The sequence below is a fragment of the Lissotriton vulgaris genome, chromosome 1_2, assembly GCF_964263255.1.
Source record: "Lissotriton vulgaris chromosome 1_2, aLisVul1.2, whole genome shotgun sequence".
Classification (NCBI taxonomy): Eukaryota; Metazoa; Chordata; class Amphibia; order Caudata; family Salamandridae; genus Lissotriton; species Lissotriton vulgaris.
Window position 1 is genome coordinate 74,978,871 of NC_141686.1, and position 21,591 is coordinate 75,000,461.

General features: G+C 41.6%; 1 protein-coding gene across 1 annotated transcript in view; it reads right to left on the bottom strand.

The window, feature by feature from the left end:
• Positions 1-21,591, bottom strand: part of SLC6A13 (solute carrier family 6 member 13) — a 758,242-nt gene that overhangs the window by 595,246 nt on the left and 141,405 nt on the right. Inside the window, exon 2 of the mRNA XM_086952830.1 lies at positions 19,894-20,112. Coding sequence (XP_086808956.1) covers positions 19,894-20,107 — 214 coding nt within the window. The 5' untranslated portion in view covers positions 20,108-20,112. The remainder of the gene's footprint in view (positions 1-19,893; positions 20,113-21,591) is intronic.

Here is a 21,591-nt window from a genome sequence, read left to right on the forward strand (position 1 = left end):
ATGATGGGTGGATGGAAGGAAGGGTGGATGGGTAAAGGATGGATGTATGGATGGAAGGATGAAAGGGTGGATGGATGAAGGATGGATGTATGGATGGAAGGATGAAAGGGTGGATGGATGGGTGTGTGAAAGTGTGGGTGGATGAATGATGACGGGATGTGATGAGGTCTAACAGGCGCATTTATGGTTGACAAAAGTTGATGATGAGGAGTACCAGTTTCTAGAAACTTTTGTCGGAAGGGGGTCCTTACGCCTAAAAAGGTTTTACAAGGGGGTCTCGTCATCAAAAAGTGTGAAGACCTCTGACCTAGAGGGTTGTACAGGTTTTCCTCCCTTACTACTATGGGTTAAACTATGGTACACAACTGAACTTGAATTTTCCGCGCAAATGTTACTTATTTGCCTGTCTGCACACAATTTTTAGAAGATTCCGTGGATAGGATATGTGAAAGTGTTTTTAGTGATTTGGGCCTTATTGATTTTTTAATGACCCAGCCCACATCCCACCTCTAGCTAAAGCCCAAATTATGGAAACGTTTTGGGAAAGGGAACTGGCCAAATATCAGAGATCAGCCTCCAGGCTATTGACTGTGAATGAGCCGATTGATATCCATTTACTCCAATAATGCAATTTTACTTGTAGCTTGTTTCAAAGTCCAAGTATAGATTTTGCTTGCCTAGATTCCGCCTCAACACTGTGCACTTTTTAGGGGTATTTCCTTTAGTGGAGGTTCCAAAACCTCCCCCAGTGCCCTTGTGATAATATGTCAAGTTAATCTACAGTACACTTTTTATTTTCCTGTGCCGTCTATCACTCTGTAAGAACAACTTTTTACTTCCTTTATTGATAGTGTATAGACCAAGTTCTTATCAAGATGTTTTTAGACTTTTATTCTCACTGGAAACACATGACATTTGCTATGCTGAAGCTCAACTTTATAATGGAGGCTCTCTCTATTAGGAAACACTATGGCTAATGGATGTCTTTAGATTTGATGTGGATTTTGACTAATAGGCTGTTGTGATTTTCATTTCTGTAAAAACGCAATTTGTACTTTTAAATCTTTTATTACTTACAATGATCTTTTCAAGGGATTTGCAAATGGTCTTGGCCGCCAATCCTTCTGAATTTTAACAAAGTTTTATTGTTGTTGTAACCTAATTGTGTATATAATATATGCTTTTATGATTTATCAAAATCGAATGAAGTTTTATCACTGACTAACTGAATGTATCAATTTTTAGATTTCAGTACTACTTGAAGAGCAACATCTTAAGTTCGACTGTGCTGGGCAATATTTTTACAAATTAGTTAACCAGTTGAGCTGTGGAATAAAATATGGATAAAGTATTTAAGTCAACACGAGCTGCAAATACTACTCACCCTCGATCATTCACTATTAACAGCAATTACTGTAGATACAATATATAAAAATGTGAAATCTATCACTTGGTTATATAATCAACTCAATAGTGAGCTTAAATATGATTTTTCGCTGTCCTAATGTTCTTGAATTTTGCAATCTAGTGTAGGATAAAATCGCCAAGATATTTAATGTAAATATACAATTGAAGTTTACTAATATTTTGTTTGAAGCATTATCAGAGGTTTGGATATGGCTTGTATATAGTAATAGGGGATTTTCTATTAGAAATTGCCATTTACCAGATAACAATAGAATGAAAAACAGCCACCAATATTAATTTTAAAGCGCAGTAGAACAATGTGTATTTTAATGACAGACCGAGACTATGCTACTCCCTTATATTTAGCTTTGAATAGAGACTTGTTTCACACCTCATTGCTTTTAATCTTAAAATAAAAAAAATTGTATACCAAAACTTTAATATGGATCCTCAACTGAGGTTTTTAAAAATATCTTCATTTTATGCACAGAATTATCATCCTTATCTGAACATTCTTGTTATGATTCTTTAGAACAATCATTAGGATAAATTCACCAACACATTTATTCCTCTTTTTAAAACATCAATTTACACATTTTTGACATTCCTTTTTTTACCTCTTTTTGCCTCCGTTACATATTATTTTTTGAACATCAGATTTCAGTTCAGTTCAAAAAGCTTTTATTCGGTTTGTATTACACAACCATATAAGATGAACAATATAAAAAAGAAAATACAATGTTAAGATGTTATTACACCTGTCTCAAATAATCATCATATGCACGAATACAATGTGCTCCTCCAGTTAAACAATTATTAAAAAAATTATGTCACGGATCGAACTTCATAATAACCTAAGACTAAAATAAATACACTCTGTCATAAATTCACATAATAATAAATGCTTAAAAAATAAACCACTTTTACAAAATGCAATTAGAATGTAAACGAGCCATGTGCTGACGCTTTTTAACAAAGAGCAAAGTGCTAAAAAGTGTCATGTGCCAGAGTCCAGATGTGCAAAATCGCTATCACTATATCTAATTCCCTTATACAATACTCGAAAGACTACACACATTATCTTTAAAGTGACGTATGCATAAGTGCAAAATTACAGTTTAGGTAAAAAATGTCACAATGCTATCTATTATTTAGCAGCTCCATATTTCATTGTAGTTTTAGCAGCATATTAAGCAGTACAATTTACAGTGCATACATGAATACTTCCATTCTACTATAAAGTGACATGTGCATAAGTGCAAATTAGCCATATAAGACAGAGTTTCACAGTATTGCCGATTTCCTAGCAGCTCTACATTTCATTATAAAATGTGCAACATAAAAACAGATATCTGGGCTCTCAAAGGAACATAATAATTTCATAGCATTTATTGTGGATCGAATTTTATATTTTAAAAGGATAGGGTTTAGATAAACTTTCCTTAGAAATTCATAAAATTTACAAAATAGTAAGAAACGACAGCAGCTCTGTTTTGACATATTATCACATGGGCACTTCTCATTAGAGCTTTCCCCCATTACGGGGAATGCTACAAGGTGGTGTGCAATTCCCAACCTAAGGCGTGATAATACAAATCGATGTGAAGGTCTTGAGGTAAGCCTGGAGCCCACTTCTAAGTTCCAGTTGCCTATAAAAGACAAACGTCTTTTGAGTCATGATTAGTTTAACTCTCTCCTCCCTCTTGTAAAACAGAAATGAGTCTTTTATCTCCTTCTTAGAAAATGGTATTATATATTCAGACTCCTTGGAAATGTTAAAATCAAATAATAAGCTATACCAACGCATTATAGAACTTAACCATGGTATGCGGGAACAGTGATACAACTTTAAGCAGTCCCTGATTATGTACTGTGTAAACTCAGTTTCGCTCTTGGACCAAATCGAGCGCCATAAAAGTAAAGGACGTAAAGCAGCCAAATCTGATATGTAATTGAAACCAGTTTCTTGATGAATTAGATCAGTGGAAGCTGAGGCTGGAGCACTCAGTAACCATTTGAGGAAACTGTTTTCGTCTATTTGAAGTTGGACTTCAGAGGAGTGGCCCCATAATCCAGCTCCATACAGAGCTGAGGAGACACATCTGACGTTGTATATGGTCACCATGTCCTTTATTCTACGGTCCCCTAATTTGGTAGCAAAACGAAATATACCATTAATATTCCTGGACACCTTATATCTAATGTTTTCTTGCTTGCCAGTCCATTTGCCATTTCCTTCGAAGGTAATACCTAAGGACCTTAATGACTTTGTTTTCTTCCCACATATCATGGTATATGTTTTAGATTTGTTAATTAAAAGTTTTCATGCCTTTGATAAAAACTGTAAATTCATCAATTAGCCGTTGAAGGCCTAACAGGGTACGGGAAATTAAAACAGCGTCATCGGCATATAACAATACCGATACAACCTTATTATCTGTTATAGGTGTGTCTCCTGGAATATTATTTAATACCGTAGTTATTTGATTAATAAAAAGAGAAAATAAAAGAGGGGCCAATATGCACCCTTGCCTAATACCTCTTCTCACAGCAAAGAAAGGGTTTCGTTCGCCAGTTGGCCCATAACGAACACTGCAGGATAGTCTCTCATAAACACGTGCTAAAAAGAACACTATCTCTGTTGGGGACCCAGATTCATGCAGTACCGTCCAGAGAAGAGAGTGGTCCACTAGATCAAACGCACTGCTCAAATCAGCGAATAATAAAAACAGGTTACCCCCTTTTACTACTGTGTATTTATTAATGAGTAGGTCCAAGTTCACACATTGTTCTAGGGTGCCTAGGCCCTTTCTGAATCCATTCTGGACTGGGGTTAACATTTTGTAATCTGAGGCATATGTTTCCAATCTTTTTAGAAGCACCCTACTCATCACCAATAGCGATATTGGGCTGTAATTGCAGGACTCAGAATGGGAACCCTTTTTATAAAGTGGGACAAATAATGATTAGGCCCAAGATGTTGGAAAGTTCCCCGTGGCTGCAGTATTAAAAATCCTAGTAAGAATCGGAGCCCATAAGTCCATTGCATCCCTATAAAATCAATCGGGACACCGTCCGGTCCCGGTGCCTTTCCCCCTTTGCTGTTTACTAGCCCTTCCTGCACTTCTTATACAGCAATTAACATTGGTAGTGTGGGCCATGTAAAATCATCATCTATAATGAAGTTAAAAACACCCTATCCGGATTAAAAATATTAGAAAAATGTCCGATCCATTCTGTACAATTAACATAAGACGTCAATTTGAGAGTACACTTATCTTTTAAGAAAGGGCTATTTACAGTTTCCCAGAAGAGTTTACTATTATTAGTATTGGTTGCCATGCTTAGTTTGTCCCAGGCATTCATTCGCAACTCTTTTTGGTGGGCCATCACTGCTTGCTTATAATCAATACGCAGCTCGTGGACGTGCAATTATTTACGGGGCTTAGTCCTTAGGGCTGATTTCAACTTATGCAGTGCCTGGTTGCATTTGGAGCCGAACCACCTCGTTCCAACCTCTTTCTGCCCTTTGGTTTTTCTGGTTAATACACTATTTATTACGCTATTTATATTAGAGAATGTAGTTAGCAGGGTATCAGGGAGGACCTCTTCACTAAGACAGTAGTCAATATCTTGTCTACATTTGCTGACCAACTCCATTTGAACCTTGGCTGGGTCTACTCCATCCCACTTAATTCTCATTCCATTGGGCCTGACAGGGAGGATATCAGTAATACGGTCCTCATTATTGACTAATTTGTTACCCCAATCTAAAAGTACTATGGAAATACTATTGTGGTCACTGACCACCTGTTCTGATATCCAGAGGTCAGTGTAGAAACATCAGATTTATATGTACTATCTCCTAAAAATGTAAATGACTTAATTATTTACATTATGGGGCCGATTATGATGGCGGACGGACTTGCGTCCGTCCGCCACCACTGAGTGTGAGGGACCGTCCGCATGGGCAGCGGCGGTCCCTCCATGACAATTAGGATGTGACCGCCACCCTGGCGGTCACATCCTGTATTTTTTACAATGTAAAAAATGACAACAGTGCATTTGCATGCACAAAGCGGCAGGCACCTCGCGGTGCCTGCCGCTTCGTGCACGCAAATGAAGGGGGGTACCAAAGGTACCCCCCATATGCACCCTCCACCGCCCCTTCACCTAGGGGGCCCACAACGGGCCCCCGCAGTGAAGAACCGTATGCTTTTCCACGGCGGAAAAGCCGCCGTGGAAAAGCATAGTATTTCAGACATCCTAATATGCCTGGCGGTGTCTGATAGACACCGTCAGACATGTTAGTGCTTTTCCGCCGCGGTCGGAAGGCGACTGCGGCGGAAAAGCTGCGGACATAAAAGCAGACCCACCAGCCATCCTAATTTGGCGGTGGGTCTGTGGAGGCTCCGCAGCGGAGTTCCCGCATCCTCCGGGCCGGCGGTGGCTTCCCCCGGCCCGGAAGATGCGGGAACTCCGCAATCATAATTAGCCCCTAAGTTTGAATATTTGTCTTATTTTTTCTGTTTAAAATGAAGTTATAGTTCATTTGCAGAATGTTATCAAATAATATGTGTATCAATGTTAATAATTTATCTTATCTTATTTGTATTATGTTTAATACAATTTCATATACTTAAAAAAGAAAGTAGAGGTAACAAGCATGTCTACTCCAAGACACTGTAGAGCAAAAATAAAATTGACTCTGCAACCCCAAAAAACAGTGTGAGAACACAAAGAAAGAGTCAAACAAGCCATCACTGTGCTTGCTCTTAATTGTTGTAGGTAATTCCAGGAGGTCTACCAGCCCTTTAGTTTCAATCAAGTCGAATTTGTCTGAGAGACCCACAAAGAAACACTGACAAAAGGCATACACATTGACCTTTATGTGTCAAACATCATGCAACAGTTAGAAAATCACTGTCTCCAGCATGATACCCAGCACCGGGGTCTGGCTGGCAAGGAGCCATCAGATCAAGATCACTGATGAACCAACCTAATAAACATAAATTATCAGTTTGATGGAACTACTTCCTCTGCCACACCAGTATTAGGTAGACCACCAAATGTAGACTTTACCACCAGTGTAGCCGGGTTATTATTCATCACTGTCAGTTCTGCATGATGGGTGATACTACAGATCTACTACATAAAAATGTGATGAGGGTGGTGGATGGCAACTCCCCCTATGCCTGCTGCTTTCTCCTATCAAACCACCCTGATCCAGTTCATTGCCAACTTCAGTGCTTGCACTGCCTCCTCAAACTCAACCTTTTTGTAGCCTTTAGCTACTCTTACCCGAGTGTAAATCATTCCCTTTGCTGCTTTCAGTCCCTCCTGCATTAGTGATTCCTCTTTTTGCTGCATTGACTCTTCAGAACCACAGACTAAATGTGGGTTGGGGAAATGTGCCCACAAAGTAGGAGTAACTTTCCTAGACATAGATTCAAAATGTCCTTGATGTACTGGACTCTTTATTCCAATGCCTCAGAGGCATTTTCTCTTATTTCTACCAGAGTCTGCCATTGTCGGCCTCGCTCAGAAAATAGGTGGAAATGCCATCAGACAGTCTGTTATATAATGGTGACCTATTAATAGGTTATCATGTTTTAGGTTTAAACCTATAATAATTGATAAAACCCCACTGAAAGACAAATAGCCTTCTCTAGTGTAAATGTATCAACATTGATAAACACCTGCACCAACACAAACTAATTGTCATTCAAAGAAAGGAAAAGCAGACTGAAAGAGTATTTTTGTCTTCCTGAAGGTGCCAATACAATGTAACTTTGTCATAAAGGGTAGCAGCAAGAAAGACTGGGCTAACATTATTCTGCTTTATATTTTGTTGTTAACGGATATCACTAAATTAATGTTTCTTCTTCCTTTTGCTTTTTTCAGTTGTGTGGTCTTTGGTCTCAAGATGCAGGGGTTAATAGCATGTTTTAGGTCTTATTTAATTATTTTATAAAATGGAGAGAATCAGGACATTTCAAAATCATAGTTGATATTTTGGCTATGTTTGATTATTTCACTCTTAGGTAAAATGTCTGGTTTCATAAGAATCTCTCCTAGTATGTACCATCACATTTACCCACAGGCAGAGAATGGGTGAAATACTTTGATACACCAGCCCCTTTTCTAGCTAGTCAGTATTTATAGTAGGTGAACTGCCAAACACCCCAGGCTTTAAACATTCAATGCAAGGTGTAGTAACAGGTATATGTGAAAAGAGTACTATCACCAAGCATCTGGGATAGTGGTGAAAACATCACACCAGGCCTTTGGAAAACATGTAACGCAGTGTCACTTGGAATGCTGCTGCAAAACGTTCTCACCAAGTTCAACAAAGATTGAAGTGATATTGTTTGTATTTGCAGTGATTCAGATATTTACATGAAAAGGTTGTGTGATGACCTGCCAAAATTGATACCTGAGCTGAAGTGCTTCCCTGTAAGAGATACTTGCCACTTGCCAAATGGTATGCTGAAAGCATCTTTACAATATTCAGAGTTTATGAAGAATGCTATTGACTTTGTAGTTCATTCAAGTGCACTGTTTCATTCTACGTTGGAAGTAAAACACAAATATCTCTCAGCGTGTGCTTTGTGTGGCATCAAAGGAAGGGTCATCCCAACTGTGTCATTTACCCAGTGTTTCTCAGTCCAAGGGGCCGTCAATGCTATATTATCCATGTGGTGACTGTTTACAGAATTTTTGCTTTGGTGATGATGCTAAAGGGAAGAAATGTAAGGATATTCAGTAGCATATTGATAGTGATGTGAAAAAAGGCCACTCTATTGTATTCTTAGATTTTTACATGTAAGCATGACTGCTGTAGTGGACATAATAAAAAACCTAGAGTTTGAAAACACCCTTGTCTACTAAGTGTTCAGCGTAATTGGTGTAAAAGTGAAACATCTCCATGAAAGTAGGCTGGGGGACATGTTTAATGACTTGGGCACTGCAACATGGTCCATGTTAGAATGTTTGCCACTTAGTAAGAAAAGAAATGTTGAGGAACAATTCAGGAAATTTTATCTTACAATGTATGAGAAATGGCTTGCAATGATACATAGAAATGTCCCTTCACCAACCATGGCATTTGAAGTCAATTAAGCCTCACTGTGGTACTCTGCCCAAGTTCTAGATCCCTTCTTTAAAAGAGGGATTTTCTCTGGACTTTTGAAAAGTAGTGCTTCATTTTTAACCACTTCAATAACTCCGAGGGCATAATTGCCCAGTTCAATGCATTTGTTGCAGAACCTGTCCCAGAGAATCTCTATCTTTAGGTGCACCAGTATTGGCATCGAAAGCTATATTAGTGGCCAGAGTTAGCAAATTGTGTATTGGTTGTTTTGGCGTTGCCCGTCTCAAGTGCCAATGTAGAGAGGGCTTTTTCACAGATGAAAGTTTAAATGGGAATGAAAGAGCGAGCACGCATGACCAAAGACTCACTGAAGAAGTATTGTATGGTGTACTGCAATAAGATTGATCTATAAATATGTATTTGGACCTCATATACACTGTACGTCCACTGTCTATATACCTTGCACTATCAGTGCAGAAAGCAAGCAATATTAAAAGCAAAACATTCCATAAACAGTGGAAAAACACTGTTTCTGTTGTTTTTAATGGTCCATAAATGTGTAACTAATGATAACCACTGCTTGTTTAAGGTATAGAAATCACAAAAAACACACCAGAATTTACCAAAAATTTAAACTGAAAACAGGAAAGCCTACCTATTAAACGCACTCTCAACGGACATCATAGTCACCAAATAAATGTTTTTGGAGATATAGCTGATGACTGCACTCCTATAGGGAACACCAAAGTCTGCCACCTTCACAACAGAGTAGAATGTGCGTACGAGACCTCTGCCTGTTTTAGATGGACGGCAAGGGATTTTGTTTTTTGGGATTTTTTACAGCACCTTTAGGACTTGTTGTTAATCACAGTACCCAAAAGAAAATTAAATCAAATGGCTGTTCAATTCAATTACAATAAACATAGGATGTTACCACACTAACATCATGATAGAGCAAAAAGTGCTCAATAAAACAAGGAACCAGGGTGTATTGTCTGAAAAATTATTATTAAATTTCAAGGCAAAATATCTGTACAAAAACAATAAATGATCATAGAAAACAGGGTGCATACATGGATATACAATCAGGATATTCAAGGTCTTGGTCGCTTTTCCTTGGACATATCCCAATTAGAGTCCAGACTGCTGTATTTCAATAGCTGATTGATAATAACCCAAGGTCAGAAGAAAATCAACAGATGACTAAGGGACAAGCTAAGCAGAATTGGACTATATAAGTCGACGTTTCGGTCTTGTTGTAGTTATTCCTAAGACCATCATCAGGACTACAAAGTAGTATATACAATTGTTGACCCTTTATAGCAATGTAGATGGTATCAGTATTATGGGTCTCGATGGCACCGGTGTTTAAAAATAATTACACTGGGGTTATACACAGGGATGAATACAATGTGCCGCAAGTGCGCTTTCAACACTTTAGGCGCAGGAATTGATGGAACACGATAAACGGTCAAGTGTTGGTTGTTGATCAGCTATCAATCAATGTAAGTTGGAAATAATCCTCCGGAAAACATCAAGGCGCATACCATCCGAGCGATTGCTATAAAGGGTCAACAATTGTATATACTACTTTGTAGTCCTGATGATGGTCTTAGGAATAACTACAACAAGACCGAAACGTCGACTTATATAGTCCAATTCTGCTTAGCTTGTCCCTTAGTCATCTGTTGATTTTCTTCTGACCTTGGGTTATTATCAATCAGCTATTGAAATACAGCAGTCTGGACTCTAATTGGGATATGTCCAAGGAAAAGCGACCAAGACCTTGAATATCCTGATTGTATATCCATGTATGCACCCTGTTTTCTATGATCATTTATTGTTTTTGTACAGATATTTTGCCTTGAAATTTAATAATAATTTTTCAGACAATACACCCTGGTTCCTTGTTTTATTGAGCACTTTTTGCTCTATCATGATGTTAGTGTGGTAACATCCTATGTTTATTGTAATTGAATTGAACAGCCATTTGATTTAATTTTCTTTTGGGTACTGTGATTAACAACAAGTCCTAAAGGTGCTGTAAAAAATCCCAAAAAACAAAATCCCTTGCTGGCCATTTCTTATATTAACTTTGCCCAAGCCCGCAAGGGTATATTGGGTTGCTCACCCTTGTATACATTGTTTTAGATGGACGGCATGTTACTTCCTTTCTTTAAAACAGACTCTACGTTAGGGCCAAGAGAGTCTTTCTTTAACAAAGCCAAGGTGTGCAGAGGCCACACCTTGAAAACTGGGCTAAAACTATTGAATAGGAAAATGGCTAAGAAGCCTTGTGAAAACAGGTATTCGGAAATCACTGATAGAATATCGGAACCAAATATATTGTGTGTACGAATATCGTTTCAGAAATGTCAAGGACGAAGATTTAGAAAAGGTAAGAGCAAATAGGTAAGTTTAGATTTACTATTCCTAACTCAACATCTACGTACCTTGAAGATATATATATCATCAAGGTACATGTATGTGGAGTTCTATATAGTAAAACTCTATAGAAGCTTATCTTCATGATATTTTTGTCCTCGATATTCTTTACACAATGTTTTGCCCCATGATAATTTTTGGTTCTGAAAGCCTGTGTTACACCTATTTTGGGGTCAACTGGCTTACGCAGACAGGGCACAGGGCTTAGAAGCTGATTTTCCTCTGGGCTAAGGAGGTTGACAATCAGAGAATGAGAGTTTATAATGCTTTCATATCTGGCAACGCAGATAATCAGGTAGGAAAGAAGTATTTGTTTGCCGCCTATTCAAAAGTCTATACCAAGCCCAACATTTTAAATAAGCAAACAATTAGATAGTGTGGTTCCAGAATATTGTGGACTAAATATCATCTTAGAAAAATAGTATGCATTGAATGTTGTTTATAAAAATAGTGTGCAATTGGATATAATAATGGGAAATGTACACGCAATTGAGCGATATCTTTGTAAATTATATTTAGGCCTCAATGGTTATCTGAGACTATAGTTTTGACAGAGATTTTCTGATATAAAACCAACTGAATCGAGCAAAGAAAGGCTGGGAGAGTAGCATGAAACCTAGTGACTGGCAACCTTCCAGGGCATAGCCATGCATTTATGATACTGAACACCAGGGGAACTGTACGTGATAGTTGACGATCTAGAGATTACTAAGAACAGGGACACGTGATTCATCATAGCCAATGGCTTTAAAGTAGCAAAAATGTAGTAGACAGGTGTTAGTCGATCCAATGGTTAGAGGAATAGCTCCTGAAAGAGATTTATTACTGACAACACAGAGAAAAGCTACTAAAACAGTGCAGGATCTGGACTTCGAAGACGATGACACGACTCTGAAAGGTCCCAGTATGGTACAAATGAAATGCAGGGGGTGAAAAAGAGAGGAGGGAAGATTTGACATGAGTGTCCAGGTTCCTCAAGACGAATTGTTAAAATTAGAGCACCCTTTTAGTAGGAGTCATGATATAAATTGGTGCGTGGATGTTTCAAACAAAAAATTATAAACTATAGCGTCATAAGAATATCACCAGAAGTTGTTTTGCAGTAGAAGACATATATAGAGGTAGGTTAGTGACAGGCACAGTAGGCATGGAGAACTAGAGCTCAGAAAAGGACTTTTTCTTGTGTTTTAAGTAATCAGCATTAGTTACCAGGTATATTGAAAATACTGAAAAATGTAGCCTTCTCTTTGCAGTAGTTCACCCTGTATGTGATGTACTCCAATCCTTAGGTTTTGGTGTTAACGAGCTTTACTATTAGAAGTGATTATGCTGAGAAGCATGAGTTATCGCCCATGAATAAATATTTAACTTATTTTGTGGAAATAGTGCCTATCCCAGTGCCAAAGCATGGAATTAATGGCAGACATTCTTGATCATAGTAGATCAATGAATGTGCAAAGTTGGAAGGGATAAATGATTATATATTACAATGAATGGAGTAAAAGTGCAGTGTCTGCTAAAGCCCCACTATCCCTTTTAAATGTAGTGCTCTCCAAGTCCTACCTCAGGGTCAGATCCAACCTTTTAACACTTAACTATCAGCGAAGTGGTGCGCCTCTTCTTAAAAAGCCCCCCTTAGAACCAGCACTAGCTGAAAATCTGCACTGCTGCATTATTTTGCAAAAGTGGCAGAATCTGTGCAGAGGGGACAGACTGCAGCTAATAATGTTGGACCTCAGCGCAGCCTTCGACACCGTATCCAGTGCTTAATTTGTGCCGGGGCTTCCCGGTGCTTAGCACCGGCACTTACTTTTCAGGGCCGGGTCTACACGAGGTAACTAGTCTGCACGCGAGGATGTCACATCACATTTTGTATGGTGTGTTAGAGCTTACTGAGTACTGACTCGGCGCAGAGTGCTGTTGTAACTTCTTGATCTCTTCCGAGTCCCGGAGACTGATTGAGCAAATATTACAGCATAATTTCAGGCAGTCAGTGCATCAATCATAAATGTGTGATGTCGGCGCGTCATGGTGATGGCGGCTGTTACTTTAGTGTTGCCGGGTGGTGGGCGGGAGTCAGACACTGATTGGACAATTTGGGCTGGGCCTAGGCTGGATTTGGTTGTGCGTGCTGCACGTACATTTATTACCAACGCCCCGGCATCACCCCCGCACCCACACGAGTCATCAGCAGGACCACGTTGGAGACAGGCTGCAGCGCAGCAGTAGCACCAGGCGGCGGGCCCAGTAATTAATAAAGGCAGTCCCCAGGAGCGTAACCGTAAGTAGTACACACTCCATAAGCATCAGTCATCATCATGCCATGCCTTCATATTTTTTTATTTTAGCGTGGTGGCGTGTCGGACTCGGGCAAGATTCGATGACGCACCACTGTGTGATTGGCCTGCAGCTGCCTCACGGTAGTACGGTAACGGTACACCTAATACTTGCATAATAGGCCAGGGCCGGCTGGCGGAGGTTAAGGTGTTCAAGAAGCCTTTACGTAGCGTCATAACGATATAGGGCCGGTGGTCGGTCGAGTTGGTGGGTTTAAAGTTAAAGGCGGCGAGGCCCTGCCTTGTTTGAACTTAGTATGATTATGATATCCATATCCTCCCTCGATGCTTAACAGTGGCTCCACTTTTACTGTGCGCACAGATTTTTCTGATTGCCTCGCCCTGCTGTTACCCCCGCCGCACCCCACGAGCCATCATCATCCCCACGACGTGGGGCAGGCAAGGCAGGCAGCAGCACCACCAGGCAGACCTACCTTGCTATATAATCCACTCAGTCAGTGTAATAAATAAGGCAGCACCCCGGACGCCCGGCCACCATACCATGAGAAGTAATATTCTACTTTACTAACTAAGCAGGTCATTTCATGCCCATTCCAAACCAACGCTGCTTTTTGTTTGCTAATGGCCTATTCATTAATAAAAGATACGTGTTGAAAGACATCTTATTGCTCATTAAATGATGCATATTGTCTATCCGTGACGAGAGAAGGCCCCTGATTTTACACTATCAACACTCATATGTGGGTACTATGCGTGTGTATAAGTCGGGCATGAAAAGCCCTTGTATGATATTGTCTTGAATATTAGATAAAAGCGGCAGATCGAAACTATATCTCTTTTGTGAGCGCCCTTCACACAGGCAGAGCTTGGCCGGCACATTTGTCTGCATGAAATGGAGTGCTGCAGGTGGTCTGCCCCTCTGTAATGTTGTCATCTAATGGGTGTGATGCATGTGATAGGGGTGGCACTGCCATGCCCCCCTTCTCCCCTGACCTTCTCTACGCCAATTGTTTCACTGCCCCTACCCGTGCAATCTATTTCACTTCCTCGTCCTGTGTTCTATGTACCCGTGCAATCTATTTCCCTTCCTCGTACTGTGTTCTGGGTTCCACTGCCCCCTCTTACATGAGCTTACAGACCCACTGCCTCTTGCCCGTGCCATGTGTTTATCACCTTTGCCAGTGCTTTCTAGTCCCACCTTTTGCTCTCTGGTTCACTGCCTGTGTCTGTTTTCTCTCTCGATACATTTGACTATTCTGTTTCACTGCCCTAGATTGTTTTGTGTTTCACTGATCTTGCCTGTTAATCTGTCACAATTCTCCCACTTGTATCCTGTTTCACTGGCACGTTTAGCCTCTTTATTTCACTGCCAATACATGTGCTCTTCTTTTTGCTGCCCCTAACCGTGCTTTCTACTTCTCTTCTCCGGATTGTGCTATTTCTCTTATATCAGTGTACTGTTCCTCTCCCCTTGTCTGTGCTCTTTTTCACTTCCACTGAATATGCTCATTTTTCTGGTCCTGCCTGCCTGTGCTCGGTCTTATCCTACCTCACTGTCCTCATATTGCCTGTTTCAATATCCCTACCTCTATTCTCTGTTTCGCCACACCTGCCTGTGATCTCTCTTTCACCCACTCTGCCTCGGCACTCTCTTTCTGTTCTCCAACTTGTGAACTTCAGTTTCACTGCCAATACTTGTATTCTGTTTCTCGATCCATGCCTGTGCTCTCTGATTTGCTCCTTCTGCTAGTGTTTGCTGAGGGCATAAGGTAAATCTACTGAAACCTATATTGAATTCCCACAAGCCCAGCAGTTCTGCTGCCTGCCTCGAATTTCCATAGAGCCCCTTTTTTACACTGTGGCATTTAAAATGTTCTGTTTATGTGGTGCAATGTTTTTCATCCAATCCTGACCCAGCTTGCTCTTAATACAATGAAATTCCATGTACTGGAATACCAGGAGCTCCTTTTAGGACAATTGAATGCTGATGACTAGTAACGACGTGTATAGATCTACAACATTCCAATGTTTACACTATTCCAGTGTTTGCCTATTGTTCCTTCCTCCTCTTGTTTATTTTAGAACATCATATTATCATTGGGCGGAAATACTGCTCTAACAGCTTTATTATAGCAGCCAAGGTTTCAGATTCCTATGAGTGCCATTTTCATAATTTCTGTCCATTTAGTGTAATTATGAGTGGCATTTCAACAACTATGAATGAAACTTTCTGGCGAGCATAATCAAGCAATGAAGACGAGAGAAACATAGAAGTATCAGACATTGCACATAGAGCACTGGAATTGTCCCGTTTCTATGCATTAGTGATTTTAGCAAATTTATTCAAAAATGGTGCTTTAAATGCAATTTTGATTTCATCTTTTTCAAAATGTTCACAGGGCAGGGGAACCTCCTATCAAAACCTTCCTATGAGGAAGGAAGGCTCCATTGCTGAAATTCATTTGACTTTTTGCAGTTCCATTTGAGGAAGTGGGTGGAGCTAATAGAGGAAGTGGGTGGAGTCAGAAAAAAGTAGGCGTGGACTTTGACAAAGATTTGAGCACCTGCACTTCATATTTTACAAATTAAGCACTGTCTCTGCAACGTTAATCGTAGCACCAGCCCCCGGACATCATGGTTTCACCACCCCTACAGCTCTGTTGTGGCTGGCGCGAGCTCATGCATGTGCGCTCCTGTCAGCTCAGGTGAGACAGAGCTGCACTCACAGGAGGGACACTCATGGCCTGCAGCCCTGCTGGAACTTTGGCAACCGCTTCATGTCTGGTGTAGCCACTACAACTGAAAGGCTTCTGGTCCGTGCAGGCTGAGCAGCAGCACTATGTTTCAATTTCAAGATCCTGCCATCTCCAAAACCTGCTTCTGCTGCCGACCGAATTCACAATTCAACGACCTGCATGACTTCCTGAACAGTGCTCCTCTCGCCTGGTTGTGGCGATTCTTTGGTGGCTATGTCAGTCATGGTGAGACTGAGAGTGTGCGTCGTATGTCTAAATGCAGGGCACAGCTCTGAAAGCGTGCCACATCATGACTTCTCAACCTCACTACACGCTGCAGATGGGCCAGTCTTCTCTTGTCTCCAGACTCCAGCACATCACAACACTATCAGTCAGATCACCGGTCTGCAGTGAGTGGCCCCACAGACTCCAGCTACAGCGACCAAGCTGAGCAGCAGGAATTATTTACACAACACTCAGTGACTCTGTGGGTGAGTGAAAGATAAAGTGATGATTTATCATATTCCTGCTGCAGAGAGATCAGAGTTGTCTTGTGCAACTTTTGACTCTGCAATAGCAAGAGAGCGAGTTAACATGCCTGCTGCAAAGAACGTCTAATCTGCATATCACAGAACAGTATTTTTATGTGGGTAGCTCAGAGGGTTACGGCTTTTGTCTCATAGAATGTTTTGTTACTTGCAATTCATAAATTTCAATCCTAATCTACAGTAACCTTAAATTTTTATCAAAGACTTCAGCTGCATGTAGAGTGCTATGCCAGAGATAGCAACCATAAAGCCAAGGACCACACAATAGGCCAATAATGGGTACCATTGCGTGAATGCCACCTTTGTGTCAGGTCTCGACACCATTAATACTATGACTGCCCAAAATATATTAAAAACGGTAATCAGGGTGGCATCATCAGTTCAAGGATGCCCTCAGTTTGTCAATTATGGCCACCATTATACAACATGTGGCTACCTTAATTTGACAATGATGCTAATATCCGAACACTGGCCACCACCGTGTCATGCCACCATAATGACAGGGCTAGGCATTATAATGCATACGAGTATTGTCCTTTCCCTAAATCAGCATATAGAGCACTGGAATGTTTCACATGTCCCTTTTCAATGCACTAGTCATTTTAGCTAATGTATTCCAACATTGTGCTTTAAATGCACTTTTAATTTAATCTTTTTCAAAATGTTCACAGGTCAGGGGAACCTCCTATCAAAACCTTACTTGGAGCAAGGCTCCTTTGCTGAAATTTAGATCGGGTATCACATCTGCCTTTCATCAGTGCCAGTTGAGGATATGGGCGAAGCCAATAGAGAGTGGGTGGGGCCAGTGGAGGAAGTGGGTGGGGCCATGTGAAAGTGGGTGTGGCCTCTGACAAATATTTGAGCACCTGCACCTCATATTTTACAAATTAAGCACTGACCGTATCCCACCACGGCCTCCTTCTAGAACGGCTGTGGTGGTGTCAGGGGGCTGGCTCTGGGGTGCCTGTAAAACTGCACCTTCCAAGTTACTAAAACGACGTTATACCTCTGAAAGGTTGACTCCGTGTCAAGGGTGCCGCAGGGATCTACCTTAAGCCCCACACTATTCCATCTATACATGAGCCCCGTGGCAGAGATCGTTAAGTGACACAATGTTGCAATTGTGTCTAATGCCACCGATAAACAGCTGTATCTCTTTCCTAGGAAATGAAGGGTGCGGCTATACAATTTCGGTTGTGCCTGATGGAGTTGGCAAAGTGAATTGCGAGGAGCTGCCTCGGGCTTAATGCCAAGAAAACGGAGGTCCTCATTGTGGGTAAAGTTCCATCTGTATGGTCTTTAGCCTGCTGGGGGATGTCCTAGGTGCTGTTCCAGTCCCCAAGCGAAAAGTAAAGAACCTAGGAGTCTGGTTTGACCCCAAACTGACCTTCGATAACCAGACCGGTTATGTCACAGTGAAATGCTTTAATGCACTAGAAGCAACTCGGAAAAAGATCATGGATCTTCTCCCATTAGCAGCCAGGAAAACCATAGGCGGGGCTCTGGTGAAAATATTCTTTATATCCCGGGCCACCCAGGGGTGACTTCAACAATTACAGAGAGTTCAGGACCCGGTTTCGTGGTTAGTGTTGAACTTACCTAAATGTGCTCCCCTGGGCCCGGGCATGGTGAGGTTGCGATGGCTTCCTCCAAGCAAGAAAATCTTTTTTAAAGCAATGTGCCTGTGGCACAGAATCTTTAATGACAGGGCCCTCATTTCTTATCCTCAATGGTGAAACCATGCTTTCCCAATCGTAGTCTTAGATCGTCTGGCGCCAAGTTGATTTTCATCCCCTTCTTAAAAAAACAAAAACGGATGGGCGGCTGTTCTTTTGGTTTTCACGCTGTCACTTAGTGGAACAGCTCATCCATCCATCTCAGGATGGAATCCTCAGAAGCAAACTTCAGTTTGAAGCTTAAGACCTGGTTATTCCAGCTGCCTTGAGGGCTGGTTATGACCGATTAGAAATGCATTTTTTAAAGTTGGTTCAACTGTGGGACATTATAGTAATGTAAAAACTCACGCCTGAATCGAAAACAAACTGCCACAATTTGATAAAATGTGGGGTCCATGCATCCGATGCCTGTCGCAAGACTTTCACAGACTCAGCTGCCCGAAATGCCTCTATGAGGCATATTTACAAGCCCCTATCACCAACACAAAGTGACGTTGTGTTGCCGAAAGGGGCTTCGCCTTATGGCTTAACGCTGCCTTGTAAACTATGTATTTAGCGTTAAGGGGAGGGCAATGGGTGTTGAAGTGGGCGTTCCACCGCAACACCCATTGATTTTGATGCTGCCCCTAATTTACAAGGGTGACATAAATATGAGGCAGTGCCAAAATTGAGACCAGGGAAACCTGGTTTTGAACAGGCGAAACGAGGATAAATATTTTATTTGTCCTCATTTCCATGTGGGCTGCCTTGTGCAGCACACAGAGAAAGAGCACATTGCCATTGATTGTTTATGTGCACGAAGGTGACCCTTCCTGCACATAAACAATAAAAAAATTATGTTTTGCAACTTCTATGTGTGCTGCATTAAGCAGCACACATAGAAGTTTAAAAATGCCATGAATGATTGTTTATGTGCAGGAAAAGAGACCTTCCTGCACATAAACAATCATTTCCACCAACCATACACCCTTGTACTGTGGTGCACGGGTGCCTACGTTGGTACTAGGCAGCTGAATTCAGCGCTAGGGAAAACGCAGGGGTGCGCTGCATTCTTGTGAATAAGGCACATCCCTGTGTTTTCAGAATGGACAAGCATGGGATTAGCAATTTCTACTTACCACTACGCTTCTCCATTCTGTTATAAATATACCCCCAAGTACTTAGACTTATGGAGGCCAAAACATGAAAGACCACCAAAATAAGGAAGGACAGAACTGCCATTCCAACCCTACGGCCATGAACATTAGACAAGGATGTCATTTGTGTGGTGGAGACCACATCCCCTCTGTTTGGACTACCTTTTTAGCATCCAAAGCCCAGTCAATCATTACTGAGATACAACGCACTAACCCTACCTTCCCCACACTTATTCGCCCCAAACACTGTGGGGCTTCACCGCCCATTGGAAGTGAATGTGTGTGTTACCGGCTAAGTGAATAAAATACATTTGAACCAAAAAACATGATATATTTGATCATCAGTGACCATCTATTTTGTTTCAAGCCATAGTCACCCAAAACTCTAGACGTACATCGGAAAAGCCCATACAACATCAGTCCCCCATCACCATACCACATTTGACGTTATGCTGTCCTTTAGCTCTAGTACCTAAAATTCAGCAGTAATGGGTGGGTTGTAATTTAAGTTTCTAAATTGTATTTGCGTAAAAATGAGACAGTGCCCTGTTCTTACCGCCTCCATTTTTGTAACAGAGATAAGGAAATCTCCAGACATTGCCCAATCCAATTATTTCCCCGGCCACGGACAATACAAACTCCAGCTTGTTGTTCCAGTGTCCTCGCTCCATTATCTCAGGCTTGCACTCTTCCGCCTCCTCCTTTTCCATGAGGGGATGAGCAGGTATGGTATCTCCATTGGCAACTGTCCCAGCATTCTTGCTAGCCATTACACCTAAAACACAAACAGGAAGTACATTTTACATTGAGCACAGAACGCAATGTGCAATAGAAGACATACTCTGAGCATTCTTTATCTTCACACAAGGGCAGGGATATCAGTGGTGTAGAAGGTACAGTGGCACAAGGGTCGAGTGTTCTGAGGAGTCCAATGTTACCTGGTTATGAAGGGTTTTTACTTTCCACCAGAAAGCCCAGCTGCCCATTTTACTCGCTTGACTTAGGGCCATGGCACTCTTGCTTTGCAATGGTCACCACATGTAACTTTACCCTCACTGGGGGCTCAGGGTTGATCATGGTATTAGTCCTATGATTTGTTAGCTACAGTAAATATTGTCAGCTTAATGTTTATAAAATATTTGTTTTGATATTCAAGCAAGCTCTTAGAGGGACAAATTATTGTCAGTATGTGACAAGGTAAATAAGGGAGTGAGAAAGTGAGAGCCTAATTCATAAAGATAAAGTTAGACCAAAAAGTATTTTTGGTATTCACAAAGGTAAGTTAGTATCTTTTTGACTGCTGAGGTTCCGCTCTTGGGTTGAGGTTCCACACTCAGGGCCTATCTCCGCACTCGAGGCAGAGGCATAGCTCCTCCTCAACCAGGGCGAATGGGCAGCCCTCATCCTCCTGGACCTCCCGGCTGCATTCAACACCGTTTCCCACCGCACCCTAGCCACCAGACTCCACAACATCGGCATCCGCGGCAAGCCCCTCAACTGGATCCGCCCCTTCCTCACCGATAGAACTCAGTGGTTCAGACTTCCTCCCTACCTCTCGGAACTGTCAGAGACCACCTGTGGAGTGCCTCAGGGCTACTCCCTCAGCCCCACCCTCTTCAACGTCTACATTGCCCCCTCGCAAACATCATCAGGAACCACACGCTCAACATCATCTCCTACGAAAATGACACCCAGCTGATCCTCTCCCTCACCAACGAACCCAACATCACCAGACACAACTCCCAAGAAGGGATGAAAGCGTCACCACCTGGATGAAGAACAGCTGCCTAAAACTAAACTCAGAAAAGACGGAAGTCCTCATCCTTGGTACACCCTCTCCGCATGGAACGACTCCTGGTGGCACTCCCCCCTCAGAAATCCCCCAATCCCGACAGACCAGGCACAAAACCGTGGCATCAAACTAGACTCATTGCTCACAATGAACCACCATATCTACACCATCTCCTCGACCTGCTTCAATTCCCTCCCCATGCTTCAAAAGACTTTCAGATGGATCCCAACCGAAGCCAGAAAAACTGTAATGCATGCACCCATCAGCAACAGACTGGACTATGGCAACGCTCTGTATGCCAGAATCAACAAGAAACTCTTTCGCAAACTCCAGATTCTCCAAAACGCTGCAGCCACTCTGATCCTTGACATCCTCCCTTACAGACACATCACCCAACACCTCCTAGATTTCCACTGGTTTCCAGTCGAAAGAAGAATAACCTTCAAACTACTCATGCACACA